Source organism: Oppia nitens, unplaced genomic scaffold (assembly GCF_028296485.1).
Source record: "Oppia nitens isolate AA-2021 unplaced genomic scaffold, nextdenovo-longstitch-racon4-pilon3 scaffold1_pilon_pilon_pilon, whole genome shotgun sequence".
Taxonomy (NCBI): Eukaryota; Metazoa; Arthropoda; class Arachnida; order Sarcoptiformes; family Oppiidae; genus Oppia; species Oppia nitens.
This window is the reverse complement of record NW_026533199.1, coordinates 5,549,037-5,574,076: the sequence shown is the minus strand read 5'-3', so window position 1 is coordinate 5,574,076 and position 25,040 is coordinate 5,549,037. Positions and strand designations below refer to the sequence as shown.

General features: G+C 23.6%; 7 protein-coding genes across 7 annotated transcripts; 1 reads left to right on the top strand and 6 right to left on the bottom strand.

Annotated features, from left to right (window-relative positions):
• Positions 1-439: 439 nt before the first annotated feature.
• LOC128966380 (vitamin D3 receptor-like) lies at positions 440-2,365 on the bottom strand. Its single transcript, XM_054313229.1, has 6 exons — positions 2,205-2,365; positions 2,078-2,148; positions 1,913-2,017; positions 1,099-1,851; positions 729-790; positions 440-659 (listed from the first exon to the last, which is right to left on the bottom strand). Exons 1-6 carry the CDS (start codon positions 2,266-2,268, stop codon positions 440-442), a joined length of 1,275 nt encoding a protein of 424 aa, XP_054169204.1. The 5' UTR covers positions 2,269-2,365.
• Positions 2,366-3,574: 1,209 nt separating this feature from the next.
• Positions 3,575-6,813, bottom strand: LOC128951899 (nuclear hormone receptor HR96-like). Its single transcript, XM_054297197.1, has 7 exons — positions 6,724-6,813; positions 6,571-6,641; positions 6,399-6,506; positions 5,622-6,335; positions 4,097-4,228; positions 3,964-4,025; positions 3,575-3,898 (listed from the first exon to the last, which is right to left on the bottom strand). Exons 1-7 carry the CDS (start codon positions 6,770-6,772, stop codon positions 3,643-3,645), a joined length of 1,392 nt encoding a protein of 463 aa, XP_054153172.1. The 5' UTR covers positions 6,773-6,813; the 3' UTR covers positions 3,575-3,642.
• A 1,346-nt stretch (positions 6,814-8,159) lies between these two features.
• LOC128966379 (nuclear hormone receptor HR96-like) lies at positions 8,160-10,247 on the bottom strand. The gene is made up of 7 exons (XM_054313228.1): positions 10,168-10,247; positions 9,899-9,969; positions 9,714-9,818; positions 8,831-9,652; positions 8,611-8,745; positions 8,470-8,531; positions 8,160-8,391 (listed from the first exon to the last, which is right to left on the bottom strand). The coding sequence occupies exons 1-7, from the start codon at positions 10,220-10,222 to the stop codon at positions 8,160-8,162; spliced, it is 1,482 nt and encodes a 493-aa protein (XP_054169203.1). The 5' UTR covers positions 10,223-10,247.
• Positions 10,248-12,223: 1,976 nt separating this feature from the next.
• Positions 12,224-13,103, bottom strand: LOC128952299 (uncharacterized). Its single transcript, XM_054297663.1, has 3 exons — positions 13,080-13,103; positions 12,898-12,960; positions 12,224-12,847 (listed from the first exon to the last, which is right to left on the bottom strand). The coding sequence occupies exons 2-3, from the start codon at positions 12,943-12,945 to the stop codon at positions 12,269-12,271; spliced, it is 627 nt and encodes a 208-aa protein (XP_054153638.1). The 5' UTR covers positions 12,946-12,960; positions 13,080-13,103; the 3' UTR covers positions 12,224-12,268.
• A 2,475-nt stretch (positions 13,104-15,578) lies between these two features.
• LOC128966378 (oxysterols receptor LXR-alpha-like) lies at positions 15,579-17,097 on the bottom strand. The gene is made up of 7 exons (XM_054313227.1): positions 17,053-17,097; positions 16,914-16,984; positions 16,752-16,856; positions 16,197-16,700; positions 16,000-16,134; positions 15,876-15,937; positions 15,579-15,819 (listed from the first exon to the last, which is right to left on the bottom strand). The coding sequence occupies exons 1-7, from the start codon at positions 17,093-17,095 to the stop codon at positions 15,579-15,581; spliced, it is 1,161 nt and encodes a 386-aa protein (XP_054169202.1). The 5' UTR covers positions 17,096-17,097.
• Positions 17,098-18,712: 1,615 nt separating this feature from the next.
• Positions 18,713-19,360, bottom strand: LOC128966377 (nuclear hormone receptor HR96-like). Its single transcript, XM_054313226.1, has 5 exons — positions 19,303-19,360; positions 19,126-19,196; positions 18,934-19,038; positions 18,783-18,870; positions 18,713-18,735 (listed from the first exon to the last, which is right to left on the bottom strand). The coding sequence occupies exons 1-5, from the start codon at positions 19,358-19,360 to the stop codon at positions 18,713-18,715; spliced, it is 345 nt and encodes a 114-aa protein (XP_054169201.1).
• A 2,084-nt stretch (positions 19,361-21,444) lies between these two features.
• Positions 21,445-22,069, top strand: LOC128952305 (uncharacterized). The gene is made up of 2 exons (XM_054297670.1): positions 21,445-21,611; positions 21,808-22,069. Exons 1-2 carry the CDS (start codon positions 21,599-21,601, stop codon positions 22,029-22,031), a joined length of 237 nt encoding a protein of 78 aa, XP_054153645.1. The 5' UTR covers positions 21,445-21,598; the 3' UTR covers positions 22,032-22,069.
• Positions 22,070-25,040: the final 2,971 nt, after the last annotated feature.

Genomic DNA, 25,040 nt, shown 5'->3' with positions numbered 1-25,040 from the left:
AATTAAATACTGTATAAGAATTTATTTATTATGAAATTTCTTAAAACAGTGTTATATCAAAAATCTTTTAAACTTATCTTAACTAAAAACAAATAGTTTTATTATTTAATTAAAATTTTTCCATCGTGTTTTACATATATAAATAATTTATTTATAAATATTTGCAATAAAATTATTTGCTCATTATTTTGAATGAAATAAATAATGAAAAATTTTCGTTTTAAAGTCTTGAATGCATTTAATATTTTAATTGTTTCTATATACTGTGGTCTATACAAGTTTTCTTATTTAATATAATTTTAATATGTAATTATCAATAGTAAAGATCAATATAATTGTAGTATTTTATGTTATTTTATGCTTTATATTTTGACAATTTAAATTATAGTAACACTTGAACATAATATTAAAAAAAAACAATRTTATTATAGATAAAATGTTAATTAAATGATTGATTGCACACTTCATAAAGTAATGGATAATTTCTATATCCATGAATCCATTTGGTGACAATCCTTTTGGCTTCAAAATTACAAATTTCTTTAATTGGTTTAAATGTCTTCACTAGTAGTGTAAGCCGTCTCTTAGCCTCAGATTTTGATTGATATTTGATTTGTAAATAACGTTCGAGTAATTGAATGTATATTTTGTGTTCCAAACTATTAATTATAAAAAATATTAAAAGTATTTATTATTTTCAATAATTGACATTAGATTATAACAAATACCTAACAAATTCTCTGTGTTTTAGATTATAACGGTTTGGATTAAATAGTATTATAACAGTTAACTAAAAACAAAATTATACGATGAGTTAAAAAGATTAATTGATTAAAAATTATTTTTAAAATATATGAAATTATAAATAATACCAAATCAATAATAATAGGATCGTTATCCCATAAATCTTTAATTTTATCCAAATAAGATTTATTCAATTTGTAGACATCAACATTAACTGGAGCTAAGTTCCAAAAATTTAGATATAATTTTATTGATTTATTTTCCTATAAAAATGTATGAATATTAAATAATATATACAATTTTTATTGCTAAATAAATATTAATAAATTGTTATAAAATGTTATAAAACTGTACCTCATTTATAGCATAGTATTCGTGAATAAAATCATAATAAAAGATTCCTCTGAGTTTAATCATTTCAATTGCACCAAATTTAATCAGTGATAATTGATCCCTTTCACAGAGCAACTTAAATGAGTTCAAATTTTTACACATTTTTATCAATTTTTTAATATGTGATTCAGCTATGAATTTAAGAAAATCAATAGCTTTGCGAAAATCGGTGGTCTCGGAGACCGACACCGGTATGAACTGTCTCTGCATATGATTAGTAGCGCTCAACAATTCATTCAATTTTTTGGTTTCAATTTCATTAAAACTATTGTTAGTATAAGAAATGAATTTATTTATAGCAATTATCTGTTGATTGCATTCATTATCATTATCTTTGGTTATAATATTTGAAATATCAATATCTGTAAAATTTCTATCACTTAATTGCAAGTCTTCTGTTATTTGATCATAATTTGAATTACTATTTGATATAATTAAGTCAACACATGAGGTATTTTCAAAAATACTAATATTTGATTCATCATTTGTATAACTCAATGATCCATTTAAGTGTAAAATATCACTATTTATAATATCATTTTGAGAATTTGTATCAAAAATTTTGTCGATATCCAAGACATTAGTATTGCATTCAATAATTGCTTTATTGGTTTCGCTGTTAATATTGTTTTTCACATTTTGTAATCTCTTTTGTCTTTTGGTTTTAATTTTATTTCTTCGCGTCTCTCTTTCGGTGTCATTAAGAATCCATTCCTAAAAAAAAATCAGATTAAGTATAACTATTGCCTTAAAAACTAAATCATTGGTCACAAACCTCTTTCATACCGATAATAAAACATTTTTTCAGTCGACACGTCCTACAGAATCTTCGTGTGGATAAATTTATACGACATTCCCCTTTAAAATGGCACTCATATTCCTATAGCAATTTTGAATTATTATTTAAATTTTTATTAATTAGAAATTTTATATGTATTACCTTTAATTTATGTGCATTTCGCCTAAAAAATGCTTTACACGATTCACAAGTGAGAGCTCCAAAATTACGACCTAAATCAATGTTAATTAATATTTTTAATTAAAAAATAATAACTAATTTTAAATACCGATTGATTTATCGCCACAAACTAAACACACTTTTGTCTTCGCAATACCAGAATTTGAAAGCATTTTTGCTATAAAATTAACTTTTTAAAAACATTTGCCAATTATTTAGTTTAATCAAATTCTCTCAACATTTTTACAATTAAATAATATAAACAATTGAGAAAAATATCACAAAATATCTATAAAAAACAATTGATTATTAATTATATTTTGAATTTTTATAGTCATTAGGCATGAAATAAACACTAAACAGCGATTTATTTATAGTCTATAGTAAATTATGAATAAATATATATAATATATTCATATAGAGTGTAATTATCAATAAAAATATATCATTAAATTGTATATTAATAGTATTCTGTATATAAGTTAAATAAAAACACTATAATTACCATTCAATGTCATTCTAATATTATTTGGTATTAAATTAGTCAAACTGGATATTCTTAATAATTTAACATTAATTTTTAAAAATAATAATTGTTTATAACTTTAAAATTTCTTTAAATATAACTGTATTACATTATTTTAATAAATACTAAAAATTAAAACATATATAAATAAATAATTATTTTATTATATTATAATTTATTTTAAATAAAAAATATATTAAGTAAATAAAGAAATAAAATTTTTCATTAATTAATTAATATTATTGTATTAAGTATTATATGGTATGATATTTAAATAGAAAAACCATATTTTTAATATACAGTAAAATATCACATAAAAGTGTTTATTAAATCAAGCGATTTTCACGATATACTATGAGTACATATCCTTTAAAGTACTGTACACTGTGTTTACAATACTATAAAATAGCCTTGATTAGTTCAAATAAAACAATTTTAGCTTTATAGTGTACAATAATTTATAATATGAACTAATCCAGAAAAATATATTAACTTAAAATTTAATTGTATAGATGTCTCTATATTTTTAAAAGTTATGTTAATTCTAAATTTATCATAAAATAAATTTAATTGTCTATATTTTGTGATATAAAACATAAATTATTACAAAAGTATGCTAACATTGTTATAAAAAATTTGTTAAAAACATTAGTAATATAGTTGTAAATCTAGTTGTTTAAGTTCTTTAGTTAAATTGTATGCAATGTTCAACAATTTTAACGCATAACTTATGATATTATAAAATTTAATTTGACATAAAATATTTTATATAATTTTTATGACATTAGTAATAAATTAAATTAACAAAAACATTTTTCAGTTTATTACCGGTAACTTTAAAAAATCTGTATATAAAATAATGATATAACTTTCAATAATACAATATATAAAAAATTAAATATGAACAATAACAATTAACTTAAAAAATATAATAATAAAATAAACGCCTATTATTACAGTAATTAGAATTAAATAATATATACTAATATCAAACCTAAATATTCATTAATCAATAAAATATTTAAAAATTTATAGTTTTGTTACACATATTTACAGGTTTATTGTGAGAAGATATGTCAAAAATTTCCTGAACTAATGGATTTAAATCTGTCTTTTGACCATAAGCTCCATGATTTTGTCGGTTAATTTGATCCAATTGTTCCACATCTTGTATAATATTGAAAATCTTCATAAACTTTGTTTTTGCATCATAATTGTAACCATACTTTAGTCGCAAATATCGTATAAGTAAATGAATGTATAAATGATATTGAAGCCTATTTATAAGTAATTTTTAAAAATTAAAAATAAAATATATGCAAAAAATATTAAATATACTAACTTTACTAATTCGTTGTAAATTAAGTTGGGTCTTTCAGGATTAAACAATATAATTGCAACTAACTATTAATAATCAAAATCATTTTAGTTAATAATCTACAATTTATAATATGTTTATAATAATAATAACCCACCAAATCAACAATAAACGGATCTGAATCCCATTCATTGTAGAAATTAGTCAAAAATCTATTATATAACGTATAGACTATTGGATGATTACTTTTCATTACTTCCAAATCCATAACAAATGTATTGCCGTTTATCTAATAAAAACAAATTGAGAATAAAATTATATCAAAAATAACTTTTTTTCAACAAATGTTTTCATATATTGTTATTTAAAAATAATTGTTAAAATTTATAAAACAATTTTATCCGAAAAAATCAATGAATAGACATTAAAAGCCATGATAGGTAGTACACAACCAGGATTTTTTGGTCAACCAAACAGATATCCCGGATCAGCTCAGAGGGTTACCCACTCTCGTTCATCTCAGGATTCAAACACAAAACAACAGTCTCTTAAAGATTCTTCAGACACCAGCATTGGAAACGATGAATGGATCGATAGATTTAGGAATTGGGAAGATGTAGGACCTTATGGTGAACCGGGATATGCTTTCGGAGAAAAGGGTCACGAATTGTATCACAAAAGAATGTTTCGACAAAATGGTTTCGATTTGGATACAGTCATCGCTCGGGTCGATACCAATCTGTTTGACAATCAGGTCTGGAAAGTAAAACACATCACAACAGGCAATGTCTTTGCGTGTAAAGTAGTGAGTCTTAAGTACTATCATCGACGGGATTTCTGTTCGGGTGTTAACGCAATGCTTCGTGAGTCCTATTGTTTGATACACTTAGATCATCAAAATATTATTAAACTAATTAAAGTGTTTGGTCTTAAAGAGCCCACAACTGGCTTCCCATATAGTTTCCAGTGCACTGTTATGGAGCTTATGGATGGTACACTTCAATCACTTCAGGACAGTTACATAGGAAAGCGTATGGATGTCGCCAAAGCCAGGGAATGGTTCGTACAAATAGCCCGTGGAGTCGACTATTTGCACAATCGTATAACAAGTGGCAAAAGAGTTAGCCATATAGCTATACGTCCGGTCAATATTCTCTATAAAATATTGAACCATCAAAGAGATACAAAGGTTTTTAAATTGGCTGACTTTGAGGAATCAATCACATTTGAATCAGGAGCTAACGATAACTTTCCATTTCGTGGTTATCGTGGTAACGAATGGTCACCTCCAGAAATGGCGAGAGGAAATGCATTTAGAAATGGTGGAGTTCCTACTAAACCAATTGATGTATACAGTCTAGGATTTACATTATGCACAAATGTTTGCGGTTATGATCCCTGGCCAACACAAGGGTATATTAAATGGATTCAAGGAAGACTACCGAATAATATGATCAGTGATAATGACTTTGAATTGTATAATAGTTTGGCAGAAGTGGGTCTCCTATTCACATCAATGATCAATCCCGATGCAAGTCAAAGACCTGCCATTGAAGAGGTATTATCTGATCCTTGGGTTACACAACGTTAATCCATAATAAATATAATCGCTTAAAATAAGTATCATTTTGTAACATTATTTTAAAATTATGTCTTAAATATATTAACTTTAGTTGACATACCATTTGAAAAGTGAAGCACTTGGTGTTGTAGTCAAAGAGTGGTGCGATTAGCATAAATAAAGCCTCAATGCATCCATACTTGACTAAAGCTAACTGATCATTATCGCAGAGTTCACGAAAAGGAGTTAAACGTTTAGCCAAATGTATAAACTTGTGAATGTATGCCTCAAATTTCATAATAAAACAATTTGGTATTTCATTAAACTGACTGATAATTAGCTTATTGTTTGTGTTTTCATAACTAGTGGCCACTGTTTCTTGAAATAACTCTATTAGTCGGCAATTCTCTACTTCAGTAAAATAGTTATTATTATTGATTTCCTTTGGTATAGAAAGTACTGATAATTCTAATTCCAAAAGTTTTCGATATGTTTTGGCACTAATGTTATTGTTATTATTAACTAATGATATTGTGTTTACATTATTTAATAGATTATCATTGAATCCATTGAATCCATTGAATCCATTTGAGTCAAATGATAGCTTTTCAGACTCCGATTTATCATTAAGTGAATCACCAGAATTCAAATTATCCAAAATATCTAAATTCAAAGAGTTTTCATTGGTATCGCATGATTCAACTTCTGGTACATATTTAGCATCCAATGGATCAGCCGATGAATACTTGTAATTCACTGTAGATTTACTTGTCTTTCGGTTTACTTTATGTCCTAACTTTTTCTTCTTCGGTTTTTTCTTCTGTATTATCCACTCCTGAATATTAAACATTAGATAACAGTAAAAACAAGTAATCCATGGATGACATCAATTATATACCTTTTTCATACCGACGTTAAAACATTTGTTAAGTCGACATCTTTTACAGTACTTACGGGTGTCGACATCAACAGTGCACTGGCCATCAAATGGACAGTCGGGTAAATCCTAAATTAAGTAAATTAAATAAACTTTTGTTTTGAACATAAAATATCAATATATATAGACATACATCCAATCGAAAGGCATTCCTCCTGAAGAAAGCCTTACACGACTCACAAGTGACGGCACAGAAGTTATAGCCTAAAGTGTGGTAAAGATTGACATTATTTTTAGTCATCAAACCATTCAGTCATTTGTATAAATATTATCAATAAATACAAACCGAAAGCATTGTCACCACAAACCATACATTTCTTCAGATTTGTTGTCATTATTTTATTGTATCTCAAAATGTTTTAACAATACTTTCATATATTATATAAATTATATTCAATTTAATAATAAATTAAATAATAAACTTTGTTTTTAGTCAATTAAATAACAATAAGTTTATAATTTGCATAAATACAGACATACTGTAGTCATACATAAGTCACACGTAAGCAACATATTATGGTCATAGATATGTTCAATATATATAGAAATAAATATATATAATATGTATAATAGTTGTGATACACTATAAACCCCTCCTCTCTTTGCTTTATATGTGTAAACGTGTCCGACATGTTAGTGGATGTCAAGTGTTTTGATAGTAAAAATGTTGTCACCGTTACAGTCAACATATGATGCAAACATAATAATGTAATGTTATTTAAATAAATAAAAGTTAGTATAATTATAATTATTTAGCTATTGATTATTCAATTAATACTACATGTATTAAACAAATTGTATACAATACATATTATAATATACTGTACAGTATTAATATACTAATAAAGTTAATAGATTTTACAGTATATCTATGATATCTTAAATAAATTAATAAATTTTTATTTTCTCATTTATGCCAATTCTTGATACTAAATATACATTTATTTCATTAAACTATTATTTATTAAAGTTGTAAATATTAATACAATATTTGATAGAAAATTATTATAAATCTAAATAAACTAGCTAGTACATTTAAGTACAAATTTAGTATTATTGTAGAATTTATGATTTGATAACATTAGGCATTTCATAATTTATGAATTATAAATGTTTATAAACAAAATATTATTATTTAATAATCAATAGATTAGTGTTGAGATAAAAATTGATTGGAATAGCAATGTATATAATATTACAAGACTTAGTAATGATTCCCAATGGAGGGAAATTCCTTAATAAAATCCCTCCATTTTTTCAGGAAAATATGGAAAATACTTTATTTTGCTTCCCTAACTCGTTAGAAGAGAAAATATAATTTATATTATTACAATAAATAGTACCAAAACTTAAACATTTTGAATAAAATTTCATTGAAATATTTAAAATTTAGTGATATTATTAATCAATCAACACCACTCAAAATAAAGTTTAATATTACATTTTTTCAAACATTATAATAAAATTTGGGGTTCAATAGGTGTTATCACAAGGAAATAGATTCCCTAGGAATTCCCAGTGACCAACAAAAATAGGGAACTTTATTACAAACCTTAAGTATTACTAATATTTAGTTAATTTGCGAAAAATGTATATAATGTTTTTAATCACACTTTTTATCAATAAAATATTAATTGTTTGAAAAATGTCAATAAATATGTTTTTTATGATTTTTCTTTAAGACATTATTAAAAAAATTTATGTAAACATATGAAAAGGTTGTCATGAATTTTGAATTGTAGAAACAGCGGGTAAATCGAGAATTTCCCGCAAAAGAGGTCCCAAATGGTTAGTATTTTTGGCATTTTGATTGCGTCTATGAATATCATTTAAATGACGCAAATACTCCAATGAATTCATTATTTTTACAAATTTTGTCTTTGATTCGCATTCAGACACATATTTTAAGCGCAAATATCGCTGAAGTAAATACATATATAATTGTTGTTGAAGTCTAATAAAAATATATAGAAAATAATAATATATTAATATTTGTAAAAATTTGAAATATAATAATAATAATAATACATACTTAACAATTTCTTTATGAATAATGTTTGGTCGATCCGGATTAAACAGTACTATAACTGTTAACTAAAATATTATTATAAGACTATTAGCATTTAAATTAATTACTTGTGATTAAAATAATAATAAAATAAAAATCAATCACCAAATCAATAACAAATGGGTCAAAATCCCATTCACTTCGTAAGTTTTGCAGAAATTTTTTAAAAGTAACATATATTCCATCCAATGGACTATCTTTAAGTAAATCCAACTTAAATTCTAATGCATTATTGCTATCCTATTAGAGTATATTGTTTTTATAACCGAATAGTTAATTGCCGATTAGTTATATTAAATTTTAAATAATTAAAAGTATAAAATACCATAATAAAAGTCCAATGTTCACTGTTATAGTCGAAATAAAGGGCAGTCCTAAGGAATAGGGCTTCAAGACAACTAAATTTGACGATTGCTAACTGATCATTACTACACAAACTTTGAAACGCCGACAAACATTTGGTCATTTTGACAAATCTCTCAATAAATACTTCAAATTTCAATAAGAAAAAGTTGGCCACTTCTTGCATTGTGTGGGCCATCACTTTGTTAGTCGGTCGCGGCCTATGTGTGCCCACTGTAGCCTCAAACAACTCCATTAATCTGTTGCACTCAACTTCATTGAATCCATTTGATTCACTAATAGGCGGTGGTATCGGTAGAACCGTTAACTCCAATTCAACTAACTTTTGATAAGTATTTTCTGATATTTCATCAAAATTTGTATTATTTGTTAATGTTATTGCCGTTGTTGTTGATGATAATGATTTAGATATTATAGATGAGTTGGTCATAAATATCATATCATTGTTAAAATTATTAGTATTTTCATTATCTCTAACTGTGTTATCAGTTGTTAAAAAATTTTCAATTTCCATAATATTTGTAATAATTTCATCATCACTAATGATATCATCGGGTATATCATTAGCTGGTAATGTAGATTCAGTTGTATCCGAGTTGATTGTATCAGCCGGTGATGGTTGAGATATAGACATTGTTTGCGTATCGTCTGTTGATATATAACTAATGCTGTCATTTCTGTCAGTTTTATTTTTGCCATTTTTATGGCCCATTTGTCTCCACCGACGGTTCTCTTCGATCTTATTTTTTCTCAACTCTTTTTCCTCTTCATTTAATATCCATTCCTATAATATAAAAACAGTTTATTATTTAGCGAATCAACCATTTATTGTATTAAATGAATACCTGTTTCATACCGACATCATAACACTTTTTGAGCCGACATTTGCGGCAAAATTTTCGGGTGACGACACTTATCTTACATTTCTCATCAAATGGACAGTTGTATTCCTAAATAACAAATATATATACAGAGGTATATCTATTATAAATATTAATCATTTTTATATTAATATTATAATATCTATTACATCGAGTTTAGTGGCATTTCTTCTGAAGAATGCTTTACACGATTCACAAGAAATGGCACAAAAATTATAGCCTGGATTTGGAGTCAAATTTAATATTTTTATTATTCATTTATTGTTATAAATTTTATTAATAAATAAATTTTTTAAATATCAATAGATTATGTCATTGGGTTTTTTATATACAATATAAAACATAATACACTTTTCTTAAAAATTATTTTTATCTTAAAATATTGATATAATTATTAATTAAATCTGTAAATACATACCAATTGCTTTTTCTCCACAAACTGAGCATATTTTAGTAAATTTTTTTGATGGCATTATTTTGACACAAATGCTAATAAACTAAACATATCATGTGATAACATTTATTATTTGTAAATTATCATATATCAAATGTAATCACTCTAATTAAATCATTGAGTACTACTATTGGTTTGAAAACTACAGTAAATATAATATTATTTATAATATTATAATAAGACAATACAGTACTGTATAATGTGTAAAAAAATTTTATTAAAATATTATCAATAAATCTATTTTTGATACAAAAGTACACTGTATATTGTGTATAATACAGTATATTCTATATATTCATAGTATTTTACTGTATAATCACTGTATAATAACTTTATAGTGCAATCCATGTACAGTACATAAAAACATTTAATGCATTAGGAATTGATGTTTTATGAATTGTTAGCAAATCAATGTAATAATTATTTTCTTGTAAATAACCTTGAATGATTTTATTATAATTATATTTATACGATATTTTTTGAATCAATTTATTGATGATAGAAAGGTATTTGCATACAATTATTTATTATATTTCTTACTTTGATAACAATAATTAACTATAAATGTAAAATTTAATGGAGTTTAAGTAATGATAATTTTTATTTAAAATTGATTTAATAATAAAATTTAATTATACATAACAATTAGTGATTAATTAGCAATTTAATAATATATACAGTATATAATATATACTATATATGCCTATATTCATTGAAATTTTGGAAAAACAAATTGAAAACTATAAAATTAATATAGTATAATATCATTTATAAAGTACCGATATATAAATATATAGTAATTGAACTACAACTGCTGTACAATACTGTAATTTGTATTATTTAGTGCAATTTGATTTGATTTAACTGTAATTATTTCTTAAATCAAAACATCAGTGTATAATATAATGTAATAATTATAATGAGGTAAAAAGTAATATTTGTAATTCAGTATAAAAAATATAAGATAAAAGTTTGATATAATTTTAAAGATTAAATAAAAAATAGTCATTTCTATATCATATACATTATACTACTATATTACTTGTGATATTATACTATTTTTAAATGTTATAATTTTTTTTATCTATTGCAATGCATATTTAACTTTATTTTATAGAAAGTTATAATTATTATAAAGTCAATTAAAAATTCAATGAACGGAATTGTTACCGGTACTATCTATTGATATCAATAATTTTTATTTTAAAAATAAACATTTATTGCATTTAATAACATTATTATTAAATAAAACAGGTTTTCGTCGCAACAATCTATTATTTTCCAATTAAAATCTAGATTTCTATTTTTATAATAATAATTGGTATTAATAATTACATTCAAATAATACTACTTTACTGTACAGGTATTTCTAATGTATCTTTTATAAAGTAATATCGTATTATTATATAATAGCATTATGCTATTAATATAATTTATATTGTACTATTGTTTAAATAATACATATTAGTTTAATATTTTTTCATTTTAAAGCTATACTGTACTGTAAATCACATGTACAGTATATAAACATTACATGTATGTTGAAATGTTACTATAAATTAACATTGCATAATTCATTTTGATAGATATTATAAAATTTTATCTATTAATGATATATTTAGAGACATCTATTGAAGCATATTAGATAAATTAAAAAATGTCATAATAATATTAATAATTATTATAAATGTAATATTTAATTAATAGTATAACTAGAATATTTATTATTATTATTATATTATATAATAAATTTTATTTAGTTTTGTATAAATAAATTAATGTCTAACGGTAAAATTGAATTAATAATATTTTTATTGCTATAAGGAAAAAAGTAATCAAGTAAAATACAAAAGTTGAAAATTATTTATATAAAAATACAATAATTATAGATATTATAACTACCATAATATAGAAGTAATCTATTGTGTAAATAAATTATTTACTGTTTAAATAACAAAATTAGAATCCTAATCAAAAAGCATTGAATATTTTCTCATTATAAATAAAATTAATTATAGCTTAAAACATATTATACAGTATATAATACTATATATAAAAAATAAGATCAGAATTTGTCGTTATTTTTGAAGATGCCTTCCGAGACAAATGTATTGATAGGGTTTCGTGGAGTAATTGTTTCGTTTTGTTTGCGATCAGCTTTTGCTGGACGCTTCCCGACAACAATCATAGCTTCAACATTATGAGTGTCTTTGTTGGCTCCGACCGCTTCATAAGCCTTGTCGAAGTCAAAGCCGCCGATTCCGTGAATAACTAATCCTTTAGCCGCACCTTCAATAGCCATTGACATCCAGGCAGAGCCCGCATCGTAACTATTTGTAGGAATTCTGTGTTTTTCTCCTCTTAGTTCCGCCCATTTGCTGGACAACACTACCATCAAATGACTTGCAGTTTGACACCACTGTTGATTCAAAGGCCATAAAAGATCCATAAACTTCTGCCAGTGCTCTGTCCCGCGTTTAGCATAAATGAATCTCCACGGCTGTAGATTATAGTGAGAGGGCGCCCAACGGGCCGCTTCAAACAAACTGTTTATGTCCTCATCCGACACTAACTCACCGGTCATCTCACGGGGAGAAACTCGCGACAATAAAACCGGATGTATCTTAACGTCCGATTTGCGGGCCTTTAATGTAATTATATTAATAAAAAATTCATAAATGTTTCAACACTTACATTAATAGCATCTTCATCATAGGTATAGCCACCACAATCATTACTCATTTTACAAATAATTGGCTATAAATATAAAAACAAGTGAGAGTTTAATCGAAAATAATAAACATTAAAAATTAATAAAAATTATTTCTAAGGAATCGTAAGGAATTGATATAAATGTGAAGACATATCATATTTACGGGTTTAGTGACGTATGTCTTGCATTTGTTTGTCAAACAAAATGCACTAAATTTATTTGAATTACTTATTATACGTTTAATAACAAACATTTTCACAACAAAATATACAGAATATTCTGATATCAATAATACAATTCTCACCTTAAAAGCAATAAAAAACAAAATACTAATATAAAAAATATTTTTTATATTATTTCTTTTGACTATTACCATAAATAGTCAGTTTTGAGTTTAAATCAATTGATATATTAATAATTTTTAGAATTTGTAAACTGGTTTAATGTCAAAAATTGTTGAATGTCTCGTAACATTGAAATCAACTATTATTTATATTATTAGTGAATTACAGTCAAACAAAACTATTTGTGCGCAGACACTGATATAAAGTTTAGTGCAAATCATACATCTAATTCATATCAATACATAAATAGTATTTTTCCTAATTTACACAAACAAATAAAGTTAATATAAAAGTTGTGTTGTCTTAAACTATCACTTGCCTGCATAGCATTTAATGGATTTGAATGCATGACATTAAACTGAAAGTCTTGTACCAATTTTAGTGCATTTCTACTTAAAATGTTTAGTGCATTATTATTATTATAAATAATTTAGAAGAATAAATAAATAAATAATTTTAAAGAATTATAATAAATCTAAATTTTTGATTCAATAATTTTCTTATAAAATACATTTTTACAAGTAGTTTATTTTTTGTTTACTAATAAAATGTAAAATATTATACTGTAAATAATTGTATATACATTTGTTAGTGAATAATTGTAGTACCTTATACTTTAGTTAATACCTTATATCATAAATTATAATATATAATAAAATAATAGAGTATTAAATGAAAAAACGATCTAAAATTATGATTTTTTATCACAAATAAAACTAATCCTTAATCAACTGTAAAACTTAATCTCTATTCTATCGCTTGAATTTCTCATAAATAATAATTAATTAAATTTAGATAATTACTAATTTAATAATTAACTAATTTTATAATAATTTATAGTTTTTAATTTTTATGTTTTATGAATTATATTATTTATAGTACTAATTATTACTAAAGTAAATTTGGACATTATATAATTGAATCTAAAAAAGTTTCAAACAACCAACCAATCAAATCTAAAATAATTTAATCCAAGAATATTTATGAATCTAATAATAAACTAGAGGTAGAAACCGAAACGGTTCGGTTCGGGGAATCGTAGCGATTTCGGTTGCTGTCAAACGGTTCCTAATAAAATGATTTTAGTGACTGTTTTTAATTTAAGTAATTATTAATTATTCTAATAAAATTCTATATATCATAAATACAAATACTTATAAATAAACATTTAGATATATTGTATAAATATATATTTAAAACATTATATTTATAATTGATAATAAATATATATAATTTATTTATTTAATAGTAATTATAAAATTATTTTTTATTAGTTATAATTATAATACAGTAATTATAAATTTTTAAAAATATCATAGTAAAAGGGGTATGCCAAACAATTTTTTAATTTCAATGTTTTATTGTTTAATTAATAATTTAAATAAACAACTGCTCGGTTCCGGTTCTTGGTTTACGGTTGGGTTCGGTTACGGTTCGAGAAATTAGCTCCGGTTCCTACCTCTATTATAAACTATTATTGACTTAACTTCAAGATTTTTGATATATAAAATGATTACTAAAATATTTGATATAAAACATGCCAAAATATTTATTTATTTTTTATTAATATTATAAAAATAAACATATTATATGACTAAAATAATATAAAATAAATCTTTAATTTATACAATAATATATTAGCAAAATGCTATTCATTCTTATATTATATTATGATTTTTAAAATTTTTTGATTCAATTGTTCGATTAAATACAAAAAAATATATTCAGTAAAAAATTCAGACATTTTTTTGCTATTAATATTTAAAATAACAATTTATAACATATTCTACAATACATACAGTATTCAAATACTTTTTGTATAAAATACTCTATAAATATTTAATATGACTAATAAAAATTTTTGTTTAATATTATAAAATCGATAATCTTATATTTAAAAATATTCTCTATTTATTGATTGTATTTAAACAAACATATGAATTATAAAATAAATTTTATTTTTATTTAGTATTTTAATAATACTATACAATTTTTAAATTTACACAATAACTATTATACAATTTATCAATTAAATAAAATTATACTTATGTCCTATAAAATTTTAGATAGTTTAATATATTAGACATTTAATTTGATTTTAAATTAAATATTTATTAAATTACTAAAATTTTATTTATTATTTCTTACTTTTTGTTGAACTCTATTTTGTAAGTCTACTGAATACAAAAATTATTAATGAGAATTACTACCATATTTGCTAATGATATAAAATTACTAATAAATATTCTATTTTTATAAATATTGAATTAAATATTAAATATTAATTATTTAAAATTAATTGAAAACTAAATTGAAAATTACATATCATGTGAAGCATCATAAGGACATTGATTAGGTATGTCTAATATCTCTTTAATAACTGGTCCGCAATAGTTTGCATTTAAAACTTTGATGTGTTGTTTGTGTATTTCACTCATATATTGAATAAGATGGACAACACTTTGAGTTTTTATTATTTTACTTTTTACTATAGACTCGTTTCCATATTTTACTTGAAGATAACGTTGAAGTAAATACATATAAAATTCATGTATATATCTATTAAAATTAAATTAATAAAAATAGTATAAATTATTATTCAATAGCAAACATACTTAACCATATGGTTGTGCATCAAATTAGGTCGGTTTGGGTTAAAGAAAATAAGTGCTAAGATCTTTAAAATGGTTAAAATGTTTATAAATAATTTATATTAATAAAAATTAATATAAAATTTACCATGTTCATTACACAAACATCTGATTCTAAAATATTATTAGCTATTTGTAGTGCACTTTTCAATATGGTGTCCACTTCATACCGAAGCAATTTACACGAACCCTGAGAAGCGATCACTGAATTTGAATCCATGTCCTAAAAAAGTTATTAATAATTTTTAATTAATATTATTTTAATAATTTGTTATAAATATTTACTGATGATATGAGACAACTTTTGCTAGTATTATAATATCTAGTGATTGTAGCAAATTTGAATTCAATGGCTCCATATTTGACGAGAGCTATCTCATCATTAACACACAAATCAGAAAATAGTTTCAACGATTTTGCAAATCTTATTATACGATTGACATAATTATCAAACTTCTGAAGTGATAATTTGGTCAACTCTTCTGGTGAACAGTAAATCACTTTTATGTTGTCCGGCACTGACTTATGGATGGATAGCATTGCATAACATAACTCTTTAATATAAAGACACTCTATTTCGCTCAGGTATTTGTAGTGATTGATTGGTTGCGATATACATGAGTTGATTTGATACACTGTTTGTAATTCATTTACACGATTGTCATTGTTTTTAGTGTTTAAATCATTGATTTGCAATTTGTTTGTGTGTTTACTCATTTGTTTGAAAATTAATTTATTTTCATTCATAATTCTTCTGCATCTTAATTGTTGTTCATTCAGAAACAGATCCTAAAAATTTAAAAATTTATTTGCAATTAATTTGTTTAATTTTAGTCTTACTGTATTCATCCCAACGTTAAAACATTTTTGAAGTCTGCATCTCTTGCAAAAAATGTTTGCATTTTTAGTGATATCACAATTATTTGCTTTTTTGCAGACATATCTCTTTAAATATATATAATATTAAAATCATTTTTAATATTTGAATTTTTAAATATTTACATCAATTTTATAAGCATTTCTTCTGAAAAATGCTTTACACGATCGACACGATATGACACCAAAATTGTTGCCTAAATTAAATAATTTAAATAATTTAAAAAAATTAATTATTATTAAATTATAATTTATATTCACTTACTATCAGCTGATTTATTACATATGAGACATATTTTAGGTGACATTTTTAATTATTATATATCGTTTTAAAAATAGTTTTATATAAATGAAATATTTAATTGCTTTTACATAATTATTGTATTTAAGTGCTTTAGATATTAATATACAGTATGTTTGTGTATTCTTATCATAAATGATAATAATATAAGTTTGATAAATATTGTTAATATAATTTACTGTAATCAAAATATTAATTATATATACATCATGTTGAATATTTTCTAAATATTTAGTGCAACTTAAAAATAAGTTTGTTGTATTAATATAAATATACAGTATACATATGATTACATTAATTATTGATTAAATTATATATACTGTATATTTATATTTATATTAATACAAACTTATTTTTAAGTTGCACTAAATATTTAGAAAATATTATGTAGATATAATATTTTGAATACAGTATTAAAAAATTATATACAAATTTTAAGTAAATATTTAAATGATAATAAAATAAATACAATTAAATATTTATAAATATGTTTTCATTATTAACAGGAATATCAAGAATTTCTCTGAGAAGTGGAGAATAATATTTAGCATTAATTTCTCGAATCATATCTTTATGTTTTTCACTAATTCTGTGAATATCTTCTAAAATGTTTAAACTTTTTTTAAATTTTTCTTTTGATTCCGAGTCATACTTTACTTTTAAATATCTTTGAAGTAAATATATGTATAATTGCTGTTGATATCTGCAATAATATAATATAAATAAAATTTATATAAAAAAATTTGTTATAATTATGACTCACTTAACCATATCCTTATGTATAATATTTGGACGATTGGGGTTAAATAATATTATAGCAGTAAACTGAAAAAATTAATAAAATTAATATTTAATTAGTGTGATTTAAATATTTAAATACCAAATATACAATATAAGGATCATTATCTAATTCACTGCCAACCAAAAACAAGTAATTCCTCATTGTATTATAAAAATTAAAATTTGATTTTATTATATCCAGTTTAACAAGAGTTAAATATTCATTATTCTATAATTTAGAATAAAAATAAAATAATAAAAATATGAATATTTAATAGATTAGAATATTTGCAAACTTATAAATACCAATATATTAACCCAACACTCTAATTGATGATCAAAAGTAATGGGAGATTTGGACAGTTGTATATCAAAACAGCCGTATTTAATCAATGATATTTGATCGTCAGTACATAAGGTTTGAAATGTACTCAAATTTATTAAAGAGTTCACAAATTTTATTATTACTGAATCAAATTTAATAGCAATAGTAGTGTAGAAATCATATACAGACTTAAATTTTAATTGTATTACTAAATTTGGTGTAAAATTTTTACGATTCAATTTATTTGCCATCGAAGCAAACAATTCACACAACAATTTACATTCAGTTTCATTGAGAGCATAGCTATTGTCAATCGGTTTAAATATTACAAGTGTTGGCTCATATTTTTCATACATTTTTACTTTGCTGTCATTACTTGACATCAAATTATTATTATTATCACTATTTTTATTTTTGACTGTAGAGTTGTTTTCAGATTTAGTAATAATATCTATGATATCGCTATCTTTTAAATCATAAATGCCATTCAAATCTAACAAATAATCGACAGAAAGATAATCATTTGTTAACCAATTGTTTGTCTTAACAATTGATTTTTTATTAATTTTAATTAGTTTAACAGTTTTACACTGTTTTTGATACAATTGTTTCGATTGACGATTTGTCTCAATCTTTTCATTTCTTACTCGTCTTTCTTCTTCATTTAAAATCCAATCCTTTTATAAATTTTTAAAATAAAATTTAAATTATATTTAAAAATATTTTGATATAAAAAATACTTTATTCATTCCAATAGCAAAACACTTTTTGAGTCTACATTTCTTACAAAACTTTCTGGTCTTAACATTGATCTGACAGTTATCTCCAAAACGACACTTGTATTTCTTAGATTATTTAGTTTAACAATAAAAATAATTAATTTTTACTGATAATTAAATTATACATAAAAACAATACTAAAATTACAATTACCTGTAATTTGAAAGCATTTCTTCTAAAGAATGCCTTACAGGGTTGACACGTGAGGGCACAGAAATTATAACCTATAATCATATTAATTGTAATTATATTTGTATTTAATTATAATACAATCAAAAACTTAAAAAGTAAGTTATAATTAAATAATTGTTATTAATTGACATTTCATACCTTCAGCCTTTTCACTACAAACACTACAAATCTTATCATAATTAGTAATTTTAGACATATTTTTAAAAATTTTACAATATTAGGTAAAAAATGAATATATTTATTTAACAGTCGTAAATTAAATATAATACAAAAATTAGTTTTAGTCAGTATTAGATATTTCCGATAATATTAAATATATCCATTATAGCTGTTTTTATAATTAAGTTAACATTTTTTCAGCAATAAATAGTTAAAGTTATTATTCATTGATACTAACATGTATTACACAATTATAAAGAAATGATTTTATCTTGATTAAAATAATATTGTTAAATGTGTGCCCTCTGGTTGATTAAACTTATTAATATTAAGTACAACTTTTATAAATTTAAATATTTTGATTGTATTACTCAATTTAAAAGTTGATATTATTTTAAAAATAAAATCATTTCTAGAATTTTTCATTTTAAAATTATTTATAAAATTATATATATAATTCATATGACTTTTATTTAAAGCTAATTTAATGTTTAATCAATTAATTTAAGAGAATAATGTCATTTGACATCAATCAAGACATTTGAAGTCATGTTTTTTAAATTTAATAGACAAAGAGTCTTATGATACATAAACAGTGCTTTTAATACTATATGTTAATTATGTAATGATATAATTTACACTAATTATATACAATATTTTTATATTAAAATTTACTTGTGATTTCTCGATTTATTATTAAATATATATTATACCTCAATTGTATATTACATTTACATTATTATTAATACTGAATTAATATTAGAATTATAAGACGAGTTTCTATATTTCAATGTCATCTATCATAGTATGTCACCCTAACGCAGGAGATGTCAACTTAGACCTCATTGTTAACCAAATTAAAGAGAGAGAGAGAGAGAGAGAGAGAGAGAGAGAGAGAGAAAGGGAGGGAGAAGATAGAGAGAGAAGAGTGAGAGAGAGAAAGAAAGAGAGAGAGAGAGAGAGAGAGAGAAGCATTTAGAAGAACCGTTTGCCGAAAGATTGTTTCAATTGTTATGACAAATATATTTGAAGAAAAGTGAAAAAAGTTTTCCTTTTTATTATAATAACATAAGCACTGAATCAGACAAAAGACACGTGAATTGTATGGCATATAGAGTTTGAAAGTACGTGAAAGTTCATGAACCCCAACACAACTGCACATATACTATACTACATGACTATATGCATGGATGGCTCAACACATTGGGTATACCGTATACAACAAAACACAAACACCGGTAGTTTTTTTCTTATAAAATTTTCAAGGTGAACATACCCTTTTAACATTGACAATGATATGCAAGTTTTGTTAGTACCAAACATTTTAATAATATAAAATTTTCAACAATGATCCAGTCTATGGCTAGTTTGTTAGTTTGTAGGACATTGACTCCTATATCTTATTAATATTCATTATTTATTAAGAAATGAATATATAAAACAATAACTATCAATAGTCTATCAATGTTTATGTTATAACTTATAAGTGAAATTATTTTACTGTCAAATAAATGTTTACGATTTATAAACTAATAAGTATTTTAAAGATATAATATTTTAAGCAAACATTACAATTGTCTAAGTAAAGGGCCCTAAGGGGGGGTCTTGGGTGGGCTTTTATAACCCTCCAGTCAGTCAATGTTTGCATGAAAAGAAAGATGGAAAAAATGTTTTAAGAGGAGTGGTATATAACGATAACGTCTGCCAACAACAGTGGCCTAATCTTTTCAATGCCTGTTAGGTATGAGCTGTGGTGGCATAACAACTAATGTATATTCAAGAGTATACAGTTATACAGTTAAACTATACACACCGGGCCTTGAAAGTGACCGATCAGGTTATCAAAGTGTAGTCAAGTTTATTAAGGCTTACATTTGAGAAACACTAACAAAGTTGTTGTAAAGTTTACCAGTCCTTAAAAAGTTGTATATCATATATATATATAACTGTTGTCTCGTTGTTTTGTGAACTAAAAGACACACAAACTGTTTATTTGGTAAACAGTTAAGTGAACCGATAGATTGAATTTTTTACTGCTTTTTTTAAAATACACCATTTTATTGCAAATATTAAATGCTAACAAAATATTTATGTGAAATATTATAATTTTGTGGTTTCAATGTTTTATATAATCTCATTTGATGAACAATTTAAAAAAATAATTGCAACCAAACAAAGTTTTGTTTTGTATTTGTATTTATTATAAAGTGATTATTTATTTTATTTATTTGTTATTAAATTTTAATTTGTTTGTAAAACTGATAACTTTTTCAAAATGAGAACTACATGTAAGCTCTTTTTAAAAAGTTTCCTATATTTCATTAGTTTTTAATTTAATTTTATTTCGTATTTAAATTTTAAAATAACTTCAATTTAACTTTTTTATAATTATCATAAATAACAATATTTTAAATTATAATATAAGTTTGTTGTTATATAATATATAATTATATTTGTTATATAATTGATGTTTATTCTTAATAGATGATGACATCAATTGTTTGCAATTTAGCAAACTGTCAATCAATTCACCAAAAAATTTACGTAAAGAGTATGGGAGTGACACACAAACATCGGTAGCTAACGGTGCCCATCATCGCAGTAGTAGTGTATTGCCACGCATTGAGTTCCCAACACATAAGTTTGAAAAATACCTTAATATGGGCGACGGATATCAAGATATCAAGTCTAAAAAGTTTAACAAATAAATTAAATTAAATATTATTATGTAATTATATGATATTTTGTGGACACTTTCAGAAAGACTATATTTATTTATTTATTAAAGACTCTATTTATTTACATTTTATTTATATTACTTTAATAAATCAATTTTTACTTAATCATAAAATATTTCAATAATGTAATACAATTAAGTAAACTAAATATAATTTATTATAATTCAAAATTGTTCAACAATTTGTAAAATATATGTGAATTGAGAATAAATTTTACGATAAAAAAAATTTAATAATTTTTTGTCCCTTGTATTTAAATATATTATAATTACTTTTGAATAAATGTGTTTTACTATTATATTAATTTATATAATTAAATAAAATATTAATTAATATATTCTACTAATTATATTATCCTATATAACATACGGGTTTATATGAATTAAAATTTATATCATATATGCAAAAATTATTAATTAATATAAAATAAATGATACATTGATATGAAGATAATATGTTAAAACAATGTAATTTTAATAAATGTTTTAAATAAAACTTGAGATAAAGGTATTGGAAAATAATATTAATTTATGACAGTATATGACTTATGTATAAACAATAATAATGTTTATACAAAGTTTGTATTACAAACAGTTAAAAATCAATGCAAACCTACTTTCACTGCCATTTCTTTCATACATTAGTATGATTTCGTCCTTTTGTGCCGAAGAAGACATGGCTTTAGAGGTATAGTGTGGTTCAGTTGCGGACAAAAATAATGACAATATGTGTGGCAAATGTTGTTTGAAATTAGTTTGAATTTCGTATAAATGTTATATATATGACACCCATTGTTGTCATATTATATAATAATAACAAACTACTGGTAATATTAACTACCAGTTGTGCAATGAATAAGTTGTGCCAAACATTACATATAATTTACTGTATTATACATGTAATACATTTGACTCAATAGACAAACCCCAGGCAAACATGTACTACACGTTTGATTTCACTTTCATTTTGTGGGAAATTTGGAGAGAATTTTATAATTAATATTTTTTATCTGATTCCTAATGTTTGCCAAATTCTAACATTAAATATATACTGATATACAGTATATTATGTATATAAAGAAGCGGTCAAATGATCTTTCGTCGCGTAATTTTTGAATAACTTTTAAACGCTTTGAGATAATTTAATTCTGTAAAATACATTTAAGAATATCATATCGACCTGACTTAATATACACTCAATCACAAAACTAGGATGACCAGATATACACAATATAGGGACCAACGCAAGACACTATGCTACAGGTAAACTAAAAGTGACAAATTTTTATGAGAAGCAAAATTTGGGCCTTACCAAAGTTTAGGCCCCTACGAGAAAATTCATTTTTTTCAATAGAAAACAGTTAATTAGGTCCTAATAAACATATATACATCAAAATTATTGCGCGGAAACACCTAAAACCTAACTAAAACTAAATCTAAATAACAGAACTCACATAACGTAATCATATACTAATCATAAGACTTTAATAATTAACAAACATAAACGCCAGTATATATTAACATTAGTAAACTTGTAGTATTGTTGTCATTCATCAATATCAATATATAACTCTTTAAGATAATAGTCTCTGTCTGTCTGTTTGTCTTTATGACACATTTTCTCAGCAACCATATTTGAATGCAAATCTAAAAATATATTGTTATATTTTCAATAATTATTTAAAGCAATGTTATTTCTATGGGACATTTTAAATGATTTTTTAGCTCAGGTCGCGTTACCTAACCTAACCTAATTTTCAAAGGTAACCTAACCTAATCTATACAGTACTGCGGTTATTGAATCAGTGTTTGTCGCGTTAAATAACCTTCATATATTGGATTTATGTTTTGAAATCATATTATTATTGTGGTTCAATTAATTTATAAATTCTATAAAATTAAATGGTTATATGTTCCGCGTGGACAACTAGTTGTTTTTAAAAGTATTATAAAGAAATGACAACAATACTATTTCATTAGCATAGTTATAAATGTTAATTTAGTTCACGCGCTTTACGATTGATTAATATTAAATTTGTTATAATTAGTGTATAAATAATGTTATGAGAGCTCAGGTATTTAAGTTAGATTTTAGTTGCATTATAGGTGTTTCCGCGCAATAAATTTGATGTATATATGTTTATTAGGACCTAATTAACTGTTTTCAATTGAAAAAAATGAATTTTCTCGTAGGGGCTTAAACTTTATTTTAACCAAAATCGGATTGGTAGTTTTAATTTTATGGTTTGTTAAGGTTAGCATAAATCATATTATATAAAATATTAATATGCATTTAAACTAAAGTGTTTTTGTATTAATAGTCTAACAGCGTTAGAATACAGTATGTAAGCGTATATTTGCAACAGTTTACCTTGGTGCAACAATTTTATACAATAGATGTCTATATAAAGCAAGTCTATGCAAATACCATGATATCATTGTATACACAATGTGTAAATGCATTATATAGTCTATGAATAGCATAAAAACATATTTTCAACTTACTTTTAATCAAAACTAATATTATAATTGACATTTTTTATTTAAAAAGTGTTATTACTATAAATAAATAAAATATAAATAAAAAATGTCAATACATAATGCATTTACACATTGTGTATACAATGATATCATGGTATTTGCATAGACTTGCTTTAGATAGAGATCTATTGTAAAAAATTGTTTCACCAAGGTACTCTGTTCAATTTATGACTATGTACTGTAAAATGTGCAAGTGCTTTTTTGCACAATAAATAAATTACAGTACATAAACAGGTAGTATATCATATATTTTGAAGCTCCTATATGTAAATTCACTAGTTTTAACATTGATTAGTTGACAATAAATTGACCATGATCATGATCAGCACCTGACGGTACATAAAATTTTCAAAAAACTTTTGTTGTTATAACTGAAATGAGATAATCTATTATAATGTATTGAATAGATGTATCATTATTTAGTTTCATTAGCTTATTG